The sequence below is a fragment of the Danio aesculapii genome, chromosome 16 (assembly GCF_903798145.1).
Source record: "Danio aesculapii chromosome 16, fDanAes4.1, whole genome shotgun sequence".
NCBI classification, from domain to species: Eukaryota; Metazoa; Chordata; class Actinopteri; order Cypriniformes; family Danionidae; genus Danio; species Danio aesculapii.
The window spans coordinates 57,333,102-57,348,101 of record NC_079450.1 but is presented as its reverse complement, the minus strand read 5'-3'; the positions used below and the strand labels follow the sequence as shown (position 1 = coordinate 57,348,101).

At 40.5% G+C, this 15,000-nt stretch overlaps 1 protein-coding gene across 1 annotated transcript in view; it reads right to left on the bottom strand.

Annotated features, from left to right (window-relative positions):
- Positions 1-2,694: 2,694 nt before the first annotated feature.
- Positions 2,695-15,000, bottom strand: part of slc6a3 (solute carrier family 6 member 3) — a 27,573-nt gene continuing 15,267 nt past the window's right edge. The window contains exons 9-15 of the mRNA XM_056475147.1: positions 13,539-13,651; positions 13,128-13,256; positions 12,411-12,510; positions 8,105-8,205; positions 7,795-7,962; positions 5,692-5,763; positions 2,695-3,369 (exon numbers count right to left, since the gene is read on the bottom strand). Coding sequence (XP_056331122.1) covers positions 3,346-3,369; positions 5,692-5,763; positions 7,795-7,962; positions 8,105-8,205; positions 12,411-12,510; positions 13,128-13,256; positions 13,539-13,651 — 707 coding nt within the window. The 3' untranslated portion in view covers positions 2,695-3,345. The remainder of the gene's footprint in view (positions 3,370-5,691; positions 5,764-7,794; positions 7,963-8,104; positions 8,206-12,410; positions 12,511-13,127; positions 13,257-13,538; positions 13,652-15,000) is intronic.

Genomic DNA, 15,000 nt, shown 5'->3' with positions numbered 1-15,000 from the left:
TGGTTCATTTGAATCAGGGACTGAATCAGTGAATCAGTTTCATTTTGCAGGAGAATTGAAGGGTTTTGCCAAATGGGAAACAATTTGGAAAAACTGTAAGTGATTTTCCCCCCTTTAAAACAAGCTAAATAATCCAGTTTCTGCTTTTACATGAGATGATTCTGCTTGTTTTAATGAGGAACTCTCTTCATTTCTGAAATCAACACTATATTGTTTTGCTTGTCTAGGAAATGCTTCTTGATTTAATAATCTGTAGATATTTGGATTAGAAACAAGACAGAAACTCTAATAAAGAGAACCTTTGTCTGCAGTGCTCGTGCTGTAGTTGTCTGCTGATGCATGCACCGCTCCTATAGTTAATTAAAAGCTCTCATTATAATCTCAAACTGATTTACAGCCTGTAACATGTGTTGAAGAAAAACACTTTTAAACTGTGAGCTATTCTGAACAACACATCTGAGTTAGAGCAGAGCAAACATTAATCACCATTAATAGCTCACTGTGGCCTCACAGCAAGAAGGTCTCTGGTTCGAGTCCCGGCTGGGTCAGCTGGTGTTTCTGTGTGGAGTTTGCATGTTCTCCCTGTGTTGGTGTGGGTTTCCTCCGGGTGCTCCGGTTTCCCCCACAGTCCAAACACATGCGCTATAGGGGAATTGATCAATTACATTGGCCATAGTGTATGAATGTGAATGAGTGTGTATGGGTGTTTCCCAGTACTGGGTTGCAGCTGAAAGGGCATCCACTGTGTAAAACATATGCTGGAATAGTTGGCGGTTCATTCCGCTGTGGTGACCACTGATGAATAAAGGGACTAAGCTGAAAACAAAATGAATGGATGAATGTGTGCTGTATCAGTAATCTGTATAATGTAATGTCTCCTCTCTATACACGCGGTTCATAACTGTACACTGAGCTGTAATGTTGGATAATGACGCTTCACTTGTCATGCTGTTTGCTGTCAGTGATGCACAGTAGAGGTTTATCTGACCTCTGATGTTGATTATTGATTATTGCACTGTATATATAGTAAGTGTGTCACCGTGATGGTGTTTCCCTTTGGTCCATTATTTGTCTTTCTCATCCTCATATGCTTATGATTGTGTTAACTTGTGTGTAAGAAGAGACATGATGACATGATGACTTCAGAGCGCTGCTGTATTAACACTGTTCATTTACTGTAGTTCACTGTACACATTTAAAATAGCTTCTACGGTTTGTACCGTGTTGACAAACCCAATGTTGGGTTATTTTTTTATTTGAAAAATATATATATAATATATAAATGTATAAATGACACTTTTTTTAACCCAACGGTAGGGTTACCACAAGTACACAATATTCATTAATTAATTTTCCTTTTGCTTCGCCACAGCAGAATGAATCACCAACTATTCCAGCATATGTTTTACACAGCAGATGCCCTTCCAGCTGCAACCCAGTACTGGGAAACACCTATACGCACTCATTCTCTCACACACACCCACACACACTCATACACTACAGCCAGTTTAGTTGATCAGTTCCCCTATAGCACATGTGTTTGGACTGTGGGGAAAACTGGAGCACCCGGAGGAAACCCACACCAACACGGGGAGAACATGCAAACTCCACACAGAAACACCAACTGACTCAGCCAGGACTTGAACCAGAGACCTTGCTGTGTGGCCACAGTGCTGACCACTGAGCCACCGTGACACCCAAGTACACAATATTGCTAAATTATTTTATTTCACATTTTCAGCTCAGAAATAAAGACACTGAAAACGTTGGGTGGTTTTAATCTTGATTTGGGTCAAATATGGATAAATCTAACTGTTGGGTTAAAATTTGAAGTTTAAATTATGTAAAATTATAACCCAATAGCTGGATTTGTCCATGTCTGACCCACATTTAGGCTGAAAACCCAATCATTTTGAGTGTCTTGAACATTGATGAGAACTTAATTCTCTAAGAATGTCAATATCTGCCACCCAGAAGAACAGTAAGAGCATCGTGTAGATCTGAACTCTAGAGTTTCTGCAGTTCTTATCCAGTCTGGACACACTGGCTTTCATATTGAATTGGATTATGCGATATTAGACACTAATAAATATGCTGAATTATTATAATGTGGCTCAGTGGTTAGAGCTGCTGCCTCACAGCAAGAAGGTCGCTGGTTTGAGTCCCGGCTGGGTCAGTTGGTGTTTCTGTGTGGAGTTTGCATGTTCTCCCCGTGTTGGTGTGGGTTTCCTCCGGGTGCTCTGGTTTCCCCCACAGTCCAAACACATGCGCTATAGGGGAACTGATGAACTAAATTGGCCGTAGTGTATGAGTGAATGAGTGTGTATGGGTGTTTCCCAGTACTGGGATGCAGCTGGAAGGGCATCCGCTGTGTAAAACATACGCCGGGATAGTTAGCGGTTCATTCCGCTGTGACGGCGACCCCTGATAAACAAGGAACCAAGCCGAAGGAAAATGAATGAATGATTATTATGACTAAACATTTGGTCGAATATAGACCAACCCAACAAATGGGTTAAAAAAAGTGTAATTAAATGTAAGAGATAAAAATAACCCAACGTTGTGTTATTACAGTGCACAGTATGCTTATTTCAATCACTAAATGCCCACTTCTGCTAATATCGACTCAAATAACACACACATGTTTTACTTAAACACTTTTATTGACATATTTCAGCAGTCGACACCTTCCAGCAGGCTCTGAAATGACTTTATCTGTAATAAACTCTGATTAGGCCTGAAATACAGTAGTGGAGCACAACATTCAGCGCGACAGATATCCCGAACATCCTGCAGTGTGTTGTTCATTTACAGGATTAACACTGCGAGATGAAAAGCTCCGTGAAGCAGCTGTTGATCCAGAGAGACCAGCGGAACACTTGATTATTACTGTGATCTAAAGTCATCGGTGAGGAGACGCTCACATACATCACACGTCTGATGGATACTGTAAGCAAGCATGACACTCAACACATCATCTAGATTTATATGTCTATATTTTTTTGCATTTGTACATCTCAGACACAACGAGGGGAGAGTTACTTCTGCACTATCTACACTTCCTGAGCTTGAGTCGCTCACATTTATTAATAAGGCTCAGTTATACTCTGGTCACAGAAGATAAGAGAAGACAGACAGACAGACGGAGGAGGGTCAGTGGGGACAACATCAGCCATCATAACAGTCATCGTATATTGAGAGTAGAACTGATACTGACAGAACCACAGTGTGATCGAGTCACGGAAACAGCACACAGCCGATTACGCAGGAAAGAAACAACTAGTAACACTCTTCTGTCCAGCCGAGTCCTTCATCATCATCATCTTCTTCATCATGGACAGCCGCTCAAACCACCAGCCAGTGATGGAGCTGTGAGAAACGAGACATGTTCACAATTCAAATCATTTGAATCGTTCAGTTGTTGAGTGGACAATCACTCTGAATTAACCATTTGAATCAGTGAGTTGTTTACAGGAGAATCACTCATAATGAACCATTTGAATCAGTGAGTTGTTTACAGAAGAATCACTCTGAATGAACCATTTGAATCAGTGAGTTGTTTACAGAAGAATCACTCTGAATGAACCATTTGAATCAGTGAGTTGTTTACAGGAGAATCAATCACTCTGAATGAACCATTTGAATCAGTGAGTTGTTTACAGAAGAATCACTCTGAATGAACCATTTGAATCAGTGAGTTGTTTACAGGAGAATCACTCTGAATGAACCATTTGAATCAGTGAGTTGTTTACAGAAGAATCACTCTGAATGAACAATTTGAATCAGTGAGTTGTTTACAGGAGAATCACTCTGAATGAATCACTTAAATGAGTTGTTTACAGGAGAATTACTTTGAATGGATCAATTGAATCAATGAGCTCGCACTCAGTGGGTTGTTTACTGATGACTCTCTTTGAACAACTCATTTGAATCAGTGAGTTTTTTACAGTAAACTCACTCTAAATGGTTCATTCGAATCAGTGAGTTGTTTACTGTAAACTCACTCTGAATGGATCATTTGAATCAGTGAGTTGTTTACTGTAAACTCACTCTGAATGGATCATTTGAATCAGTGAGTTGTTTACTGTAAACTCACTCTGAATGGATCATTTGAATCAGTGAGTTGTTTACTGTAAACTCACTCTGAATGGATCATTTGAATCAGTGAGTTGTTTACTGTAAACACACTGAATGAATCATTTGAATCAGTGAGTTGTTTACTGTTAACTCACTCTGAATGGATCATTTGAATCAGTGAGTTGTTTACTGTAAACACACTGAATGAATCATTTGAATCAGTGAGTTGTTTACTGTAAACTTACTCTGAATGGATCATTTGAATCAGTGAGTTGTTTACTGTAAACTCTCTCTGAATGGTTAATTTGAATCAGTGAGTTGTTTACTGTAAACTCACTCTGAATGGATCATTTGAATCAGTGAGTTGTTTACTGTAAACTCACTGAATGAATCATTTGAATCAGTGAGTTGTTTACTGTTAACTCACTCTGAATGGATCATTTGAATCAGTGAGTTGTTTACTGTAAACTCACTCTGAATGGTTCATTTGTATCAGTGAGTTGTTTACTGTAAACTCACTCTGAATGGATCATTTGAATCAGTGAGTTGTTTACTGTTAACTCACTCTGAATGGTTAATTTGAATTAGTGAGTTGTTTACTGTAAACTCACTGAATGGATCATTTGAATCAGTGAGTTGTTTACTGTAAACTCTCTGAATGGATAATTTGAATCAGTGAGTTGTTTACTACAGACTCACTCTGAATGGATCACTTGAATCAGTGAGTTGTTTACTGTAAACTCACTCTGAATGGATCATTTGAATCAGTGAGTTGTTTACTGTTAACTCACTCTGAATGGATCATTTGAATCAGTGAGTTGTTTACTGTAAACTCACTCTGAATGGATCATTTGAATCAGTGATTTGTTTACTGTTAACTCACTGTGAATGGATCATTTGAATCAGTGAGTTGTTTACTGTAAACTCACTCTGAATGGATAATTTGAATCAGTGATTTGTTTACTGTTAACTCACTCTGAATGGATCATTTGAATCAGTGAGTTGTTTACTGTAAACTCTCTCTAAATGGATCATTTGAATCAGTGAGTTGTTTACTGTAAACTCTCTGAATGGATCATTTGAATCAGTCAGTTGATAACATGAGAATCTGCGAGCTGTAAATGGAAACTCAGAATGAACTGATCAATTGAATCAATGAGTTGTTAACTGAATACTCGCACTCAGTGGATTGTTTACTGGTGACTCTGTGAACAAATCAAGTTGGAGACTGCAGACAGATGTTTTGAATCAGTGAATCACTGACTCATGAACAGAAGTGATTTGATCAGTCTGATTCACGAATGGTTTGTTTAATGCAGCAGGTCATTCAGCGAGGTTCAGCTCATTCAGCTCGAGGTTTGCTAAAATGAGAGAGAACTGTTAAATGCAGCAGTGTAGTTAAATGAGTGTAGTTAGTGTCCAGCGCTGTTGTGCTCTGCTCTTATCGAGGAGCTTTAGAGGCTCATCACCACTAAAAGCGCTCGATCTGTGATAACGGCGCAGGAAAATGTCATGTTTAGCATAATTGAAAGTTCACCCATTAAATTTATGTAATCTCTGTGGTGTGTACAAACACATGAAACAGCAGTGTGTGTGTGTGTGTCAGCGGCTCACCGTGAACTGCCGCACCTCACCGCGCTCCACCAGGTGATGGTCAGTCTCAGGAGTGATGGCGTACGCCAGTTTCTGAACACACACACACAGAGAGAGAGAAACAGCCAGAAAACGCACACACACACGCACACACACACACACACACACACAGAAATTTAAATCTGGGTTGTGATGTGTACTCTATGGTCAATGTTGAATTAGTAATGAGTAGGTCCACATGGACTCTGTGCCCGCAGAGTTTTAGCCCATCATTGATTCTGTTTATTTACTTGTGTAAAAGTGTGTACATTTATATTTATTCAGTTTTTAAATTAATTTCAGTAATATTATTGAGTAATATGAAAATGTTGATCTGATTTATCTACAATACAGTTTGTACAGGGATATTTTCTGTCTTTTAGTAGAGATATTATATGAGAGACTTGCTTTGTTTACCAAATAAAGTGGATCTAGATGGATTTGCATTGTAACCATTAAATACAGGTTATAAAGGTGTTACTTTGTATTTCATATATTAAAGTTTTAGTTATGATACTCCTAAAATCCTTCAGCAGAAATCTTATTTTTAACACAGTTCTGCACAGAATTAGCAGAAAACGTCCACAGATTCTGTCTGGCCCTGCTCATGAGCAGGTTTAAAACACAGAACTGTATGTTATGTTAGTGACCTGAATCTACATTAGACTGAACTGAACTGGTTCATAATTGATTCAATTTACTACATTTCTGATAATATGTGTACAGAGTCACTCTGGATAAAAGCCAAATATAAAAGCATCACATTGGATTAAACTGAACTGAACTGAATTTATTAAGAACAGATGGAGTTTGTAACGTATTGTTCTGATGTGAATCAACTCTGAAATGATTTGAGTTTGTTTCTACACTGGTGAAATTTGCAGCAGTGTAATTGTTACATTAATTTTTCATAATTGATTTGCAACATTGACACTGAACTGAACTGAAGCCACTCTGAACTGAACTGGTTTCAGAACTGATGAAGTTATTAACAGTGTAACTGTTATTGAACTGAACTCAACTAAACTGAATTCAATGTTTTAAAGCGGATTATATTTGCAACATTGACACTTCCTGAACTGAATTAAAAGCAAGCTGAATAAATCTGTCATAACAAATCTGCTTAACTTTACAACGTCAGGACAATTGATCAACTGGATTTAATCAACAATTACCTTCGTAATAGACATTTAGGGCGCACTCACACTAGGCTATCTGAACCGTGCCCAGGCATGTTCCCTGGTTCGTTTAGTGTGAGTGCTATAAATTGGGCTCAGGCATGGTTCAGTTGGCCGGCCATGGCCTGGTTGGAGGAGGTGGTCCAGAGCGTGGTTCGATTGGGCTTTGGAGCGGTACGCTTGTAGTGTGAGTGCAAAGTGCACCTGAGCCCGAAACTGAAGATGCAACGTGACTTTTAAGGGACTGTTTGATATGGATTAATTAATCATTCTTACTGTTCAATGAACACGAGCTGTCAGAGTTAATTAAAGATGCACACCCCTCACTGCACGACACCTTCAGCAAACCTCCTGATACCTGCCGCACGAGGACTTTATCAACTTTTAGGAGCGTCAACAGAGCTGTATCTGTTCAGCAATAGATCTGACTGCGTATCACTGCATTACTAAAGCGATATAACTTAAGCAGTGTCCACTGTGCTGAGCGAGAGAGCTTCTCTTCTGTTAAAATGAAGCCGCATCATTGATAAGGAAAGCGTGCGCAGGGTCAGTGGATAAAGATGCAGTGTGAGTGTAGGCCGAGGGGGAGCGGGCAGGGGGGGACAATCACACTTCGGCACGGTTCAAAGCAACTGTACCTAGTGTGAGTACACCCTTGGACACCGAAATCAACACTCAAATGAATACTTTAGGACCATTTTTGAACTGAACTGAATCCACTGTCAGATGAATTGAATTGGCTTCAGAATTGATCAACCGTGCAGCATTCTGTAAGAGAATTGAGCTGAATGATGCTGTCTTCAGTGCAGTCTTTCTGTCGTAACTCTGCAGCGATATCTGATGTTAATGCAGAACTAATAAACAGTTATCTTCAACACAGCGCTCAGTGTCGCTCTGGAAAACTCACATCACAGAAGCTTCCGGGCAGCGAGCAGAACTTGTAAAAGGCGTAGAGCGGCACCATGATCATGGAGGAGATGGACAAACACCAGCCCACCATCGTCGCCCACGTGGGGAAATAATAGGAGCCGTACTTGGGAGGATTGAAGGTGGCGAAGCTGATTACAACCATGAACTGAGAACAAGAGAAAACCAGCATCATTAATTCAGTGTGTGTGTGTGTGTGTGCGTGTGCGTGTGTGTGTGTGTGTGTGTGTGTGTGTGTGTGTGTGTGTGTGTGTGTGTGTGTGTGTGAATAAGAAAGACTGCAGACGCACCAGGAGAAAACACGGGCTCACAAACTTCCAGCATAATCTCCAGTACAGGCCTGGTCTCTGACCGATCATCTCCTGGATATCATCACTGAAGCGATCCACTCCTACACACGCACGCACGCACGCACGCACGCACACACACACACACACACACACACACAAGGCAAAATTATTCACCACAACAGATCAATTACTGTAGTTTGTTACCATAGCAACTATTAAATAACCACAACAGATCAATTACTGTAGTTGTTGTGTTACCATAGCAACTAAAGAATCACCACAACAGATATATTATTGTATTTTTTGTTACCATAGCAACTGTAGAATCACCACAACAGATCAATCACTATAGTTGATGCGTTACCATAGCAACTATAGAATCCCCATAACAGATCAATCACTATAGTTCATGTGTTACCATAGCAACTGTTGAATCACCACAACAGATCAATCACTATAGTTGTTGTGTTACCATAGCAACTGTAGAATCACCACAACAGATCAGTTCTAGGGCTGTATTATATTATAGTATGCTTGAAAAAACCCTCGGCTATGTACTACACATTACTGCTTTTCTCAGTGGATATTTGCAGCACATGAGCACAGTGAACACGACAGTTTCCTGCATCCCCGGTGCTCTGGAGTGACTGCGGGTTGTGGCTCCTGAGCTCCCCGTGACTGGAACGCGTGTGTCGGCTGATGGAGCTGCAGGTCTCCGGCTCTCCGAAAGGCCAGAGCGGCCCGGGGCGCTGCTTCTGCCGTGACCCGCCGTCTCTGGATCTGCGGTTCAGTGCTGCTATGATCCCCTGGGCGGACTCACTGGGTCACACTGAAGTTCAGGTCTCCAGGAGCCGCTCCGCGCCGCAGGGAGAGCCGCAGAGTTCACGCCCAAGCCCCGCTGCCGAGAAACGGCTTTCCAGGACATCGCCAGAGAGCGGAATACATAGAAACCCCCGGAGACATGGCTATTTAAGAACAATCCGTAGCACTTTACAGTAAGGTTGGATTAGTCAATGCATTTACTAACATGAACAAACAAGGAGCAGTGCCTTTATTACTGCGTTTGTTCATGGTAGCTAATGTTGAAAATGCAGTTGTTCACTGTTTGTTAGCATGAGGTTATGGGTTGTTGTAACCCAATGCTGGGTCAAATATGGTAATAAGGTATTTTTTTTCAATCAACTTATGAACTGAATTATTCAAATTTGAGTATCATTTAGAGACATATGAAAAAACATGTGTACAGGACCACTGCATATAAAACAACAGACTTTTTTATAGTCAAAACTCTTCACTTGAGGTACGTGCTGGTTAATACTTACATAAAAATGTCAATATAGAGGTATGTAGAAGTTATGAAATAAAAAAATCAAAGAAATATGCATTTATTTAATGACAAAAGTCATAATAATAATAATAATATGGATTTTATTCATTATTTCATTTTGTTTCTTTGTTTTGTTTTACTTTAACTGTAATCAAGCCTTTAGTAATGTTGTCGCATGCTCTTGTTTTTGAGTTTGTAATGTTAGTTCAGCTCAATGTGGATCAATATCTCTCACTGTGGAGTGTTGTGGCGCTGATGAGAGAGTGGATAGTTTAATGATAGAGATGGGCGGCGGGTCACACCATCAGAAAACACATCAGTCTCTAATGCAGCATCAGAAAACACATCAGTCTCTAATGCAGCATCAGAAAGCACGTCAGTCTAATGCAGCATCAGAAAGCACGTCAGTCTAACACAGCATCAGAAAACACATCAGTCTAATACAGCATCAGAAAACACGCCAGTCTCTAATGCAGCATCAGAAAGCACGTCAGTCTAATGCAGCATCAGAAAACATGCCAGTCTCTAATGCAGCATCAGAAAGCACGTCAGTCTAATGCAGCATCAGAAAACATGTCAGTCTAATGCAGCATCAGAAAACACATCAGTCTAACACAGCATCAGAAAACACATAAGTCTAACACAGCATCAGAAAACACATCAGTCTAAAGCAGCATCAGAAAGCACGTCAGTCTAATGCAGCATCAGAAAGCACGTCAGTCTAACACAGCATCAGAAAACACATCAGTCTAATACAGCATCAGAAAACACGCCAGTCTCTAATGCAGCATCAGAAAGCACGTCAGTCTAATGCAGCATCAGAAAACATGTCAGTCTAATGCAGCATCAGAAAACACATCAGTCTAACACAGCATCAGAAAACACATCAGTCTAACACAGCATCAGAAAACACGTCAGTCTAATGCAGCATCAGAAAACACATCAGTCTAATGCAGCACCAGAAAACACATCAGTCTAATACAGCATCAGAAAACACATCAGTCTAATACAGCATCAGAAAACACATCAGTCTAATGCTGCATCAGAAAACACATCAGTCTAATACAGCATCAGAAAACACATCAGTCTAATGCAGCATCAGAAAACACATCAGTCTAATGCAGCATCAGAAAACACGTCAGTCTAATGCAGCATCAGAAAACACATCAGTCTCTAATGCAGCATCAGAAAACATGTCAGTCTAATGCTGCATCAGAAAACACATCAGTCTAATACAGCATCAGAAAACACATCAGTCTCTAATGCAGCATCAGAAAACACGTCAGTCTAATGCAGCATCAGAAAACACATCAGTCTAATGCAGCATCAGAAAACACATCAGTCTAACACAGCATCAGAAAACACGTCAGTCTCTAATGCAGCATCAGAAAACACATCAGTCTAATGCAGCATCAGAAAACACGTCAGTCTAACGCAGCATCAGAAAACACGTCAGTCTAACGCTGCATCAGAAAACACATCAGTCTAATGCAGCATCAGAAAACACGTCAGTCTAATGCAGCATCAGAAAAAACATCAGTCTAATGCAGCATCAGAAAACACGTCAGTCTAATGCAGCATCAGAAAACACGTCAGTCTCTAACACAGCATCAGAAAACACATCAGTCTAATGCAGCATCAGAAAACACGTCAGTCTCTAACACAGCATCAGAAAACACGTCAGTTTAATGCAGCATCAGAAAACACATCAGTCTAATGCAGCATCAGAAAACACATCAGTCTAATGCAGCATCAGAAAACACATCAGTCTAATGCAGCATCAGAAAACACATCAGTCTAATGCAGCATCAGAAAACACATCAGTCTAATGCAGCATCAGAAAACACATCAGTCTAATGCAGCATCAGAAAAAACATCAGTCTAATGCAGCATCAGAAAACACGTCAGTCTAATGCAGCATCAGAAAACACATCAGTCTAATGCAGCATCAGAAAACACATCAGTCTAATGCAGCATCAGAAAACACATCAGTCTAATGCTGCATCAGAAAACACATCAGTCTAATACAGCATCAGAAAACACATCAGTCTAATGCAGCATCAGAAAACACATCAGTCTAATGCAGCATCAGAAAAAACATCAGTCTAATGCTGCATCAGAAAACACATCAGTCTAATACAGCATCAGAAAACACATCAGTCTAATGCAGCATCAGAAAACACATCAGTCTAATGCTGCATCAGAAAACACATCAGTCTAATGCAGCATCAGAAAAAACATCAGTCTAATGCTGCATCAGAAAACACATCAGTCTAATACAGCATCAGAAAACACATCAGTCTCTAATGCAGCATCAGAAAACACATCAGTCTCTAACGCAGCATCAGAAAACACATCAGTCTAATACAGCATCAGAAAACACATCAGTCTCTAATGCAGCATCAGAAAACACATCAGTCTCTAACGCAGCATCAGAAAACACATCAGTCTAATACAGCATCAGAAAACACATCAGTCTAATGCAGCATCAGAAAACACGTCAGTCTAATGCAGCATCAGAAAACACGTCAGTCTAATGCAGCATCAGAAAACACGTCAGTCTAATGCAGCATCAGAAAACACATCAGTCTAATGCAGCATCAGAAAACACATCAGTCTAATGCAGCATCAGAAAACACATCAGTCTAATGCAGCATCAGAAAACACATCAGTCTAATGCAGCATCAGAAAACACATCAGTCTAATGCAGCATCAGAAAACACATCAGTCTAATGCAGCATCAGAAAACACATCAGTCTAATACAGCATCAGAAAACACATCAGTCTAATGCAGCATCAGAAAACACATCAGTCTAATGCAGCATCAGAAAACACATCAGTCTAATGCAGCATCAGAAAACACGTCAGTCTAATGCAGCATCAGAAAACACATCAGTCTAATGCAGCATCAGAAAACACATCAGTCTCTATCACAGAATCAGCTTCTCTGCACATGCAGGAGGAGTGGATGCAGCTCACCGTAAAACCAGGCGATGCCGATGGCCTCAATCAGCACTCCGAAGAGAATCGACGTCCCTGCAGCAAAGTGGTCCAACAGCGTAAACACATAGATACCACCCTACAGAGGGAGCAACAGAGTAAACACATAGATACCACCCTACAGAGGGAGCAACAGAGTAAACACATAGATACCACCCTACAGAGGGAGCAACAGAGTAAACACATAGATACCACCCTACAGAGGGAGCAACAGAGTAAACACATAGATACCACCCTACAGAGGGAGCAACAGAGTAAACACATAGATACCACCCTACAGAGGGAGCAACAGAGTAAACACATAGATACCACGCTACAGAGGGAGCAACAGAGTAAACACATAGATACCACCCTACAGAGAGATGAAGACAAAAATGTTAACCCTACTGTGAAAATATTTCCCAAGTGCTGTTTAATGGAGATGTTTTCAACACCCAGTGACATGTAAATGCTTAACTGGGTTAATTAGGCTAGTTAGGGTAATTAGGAAAGTCATTGGACAACAGTGGCTTGTTCTGTAGACAACTAGTTGTACTGATGTTTGAACGCCTCTCTTTCTCATGGGGACCAAAAAGAAATGTCCCCACAAGTCAAAATAAACTGGTATTGTTATACTATAGAGAGGAATAAAAGGTAGACCCCCAAACACCTATCCCCCACCCACACACACACACAGGTGGTCAGAGTCTCACATACGTTGGTGACGCAGATGAGCGAGATGAGGAAGGTGGACACCACGATGAAGAGTGTGAAGAGCTCTCGGTGTTTGTGCAGGAACTTGAACTCGTCGATGAGTCCCGTGATCACAGACTCCATCCCTCCCATCTGAAAAACAGCAGATATCTCCAATGCCTCCAGTTCAGATCATACTAAACCAACGTTTAAATGAACGGGGGAATCCTGAGATCTCCAAAACCACTTGCTGAACTTTTAAATGACATTACCCTGACGATTGGCTATATGAGCAGAAGGCGAGACTTTCGCCATACTGAGCGGTGTACTTATTCCCCATTCATAGTAAAGGCAGTGAACAGTCTCTACAGGTATACACAGTACAGGTATATTTATAGTGTTTTCTTCTGCTTCAGACTGAACCTTTATACTCACAGCGCTGTCGATTCCTAAAGTCAGCAACATGATGAAGAAGATGACAGCCCACACTGATGAGCCCGGCAGCGTCGCAATGGCTTCTGGGTAAATGATGAACACCAGTCCGGGACCTGCAGACCAAACCATCAACAAACTGTTCAATACCTCAGACCAAAATATTTACTGAAATATAGCATACAAATACACTCAGCGGCCACTTTATTAGGTACACCTGTCCAACTGCTCGTTAATGCACAATTCTAATCAGCCAATCACATGGCAGCAGCTCACTGCATTTAGGCATGTAGACATGGTCAAGACAATCTGCTGCAGGTCAAAGCGAGCATCAGAATGTGGAAGAAAGGAGATTTAAGAGACGCTGAACGTGGCATTGTTGTTGGTGCCAGATGGGCTGCTCTGAGTATTTCAGAAACTGCTGATCAGAATTTGGCCTCAACAACATGAAAGCATGGATCCATCCTGCCTTGTATCAGCAGTTCAGGCTGGTGGTGGTGGTGTAATGGTGTGGGGGAGATTTTCTTTGGGTCCATTAGTACCAATTGAGCATGGTGTCAATGCCACAGCCTACCTGAGTATTGTTCTGACCATGTCCATCCCTTTATGAGCACAGTGTCTCCATCTTCTGATGGCTACTTCCAGCAGGATAACGCACCATGTCATAAAGCACCAATCATCTCAGACTGGTTTCTTGAACATGACAATGAGTTCACTGTACTCAAATGGCCTCCACAGTCACCAGTTCTCAATCCAATAGAGCACCTTTGGGATGTGGTGGAACGGGAGATTGGCATCATGGATGTGCAGCCGACAAATCTGCAGCAACTGTGTGATGCTATCATGTCAATATGGAGCAAAATCTCTGAGGAATATTTCCAGTAGCTTGTTGAATCTCTGCCACCAAGGATTAAGGCAATTCTGACGGCAAAAGGGGGTCCGAATCGGTACAAGTAAGGTGTACCTAATAAAGTGGCCGGCGAGTGTATAAACATTGTATTAAAACAGGAAAAAATTAAATATATATATTATTTATTATTATGGTTTTTTTTTACAAATCTGAATTAAAAATTTTATTGAACTATCGTAAAAACAATTCACACAGACACAGTTTCCACAACTATTAAAATGCTGCAGTCATATATGACTTTTTCAATAATTAAATTACATTCATTAAGCACACATCAGGTAAACATTTCAAATTGTAAAAGGAAACTGATATTAATACATATTTCTTTATCATCAACTCCTCATATTACACTGATTTCTGAAGGATCATGTGACTCCAGTCTTGGTTATGATGTTGAAAATTCTGATTTCCATCACAGAAACAAATGAATGTTTACTATACTGTATACTCACATTGATCATAGTGATTTACAACTGTAAAAACAGTTCACAATATTTTTACTGTATTTTTAATCAAATCATCACAGCCTTGCCCAGCATTAGATACTTTGAAACA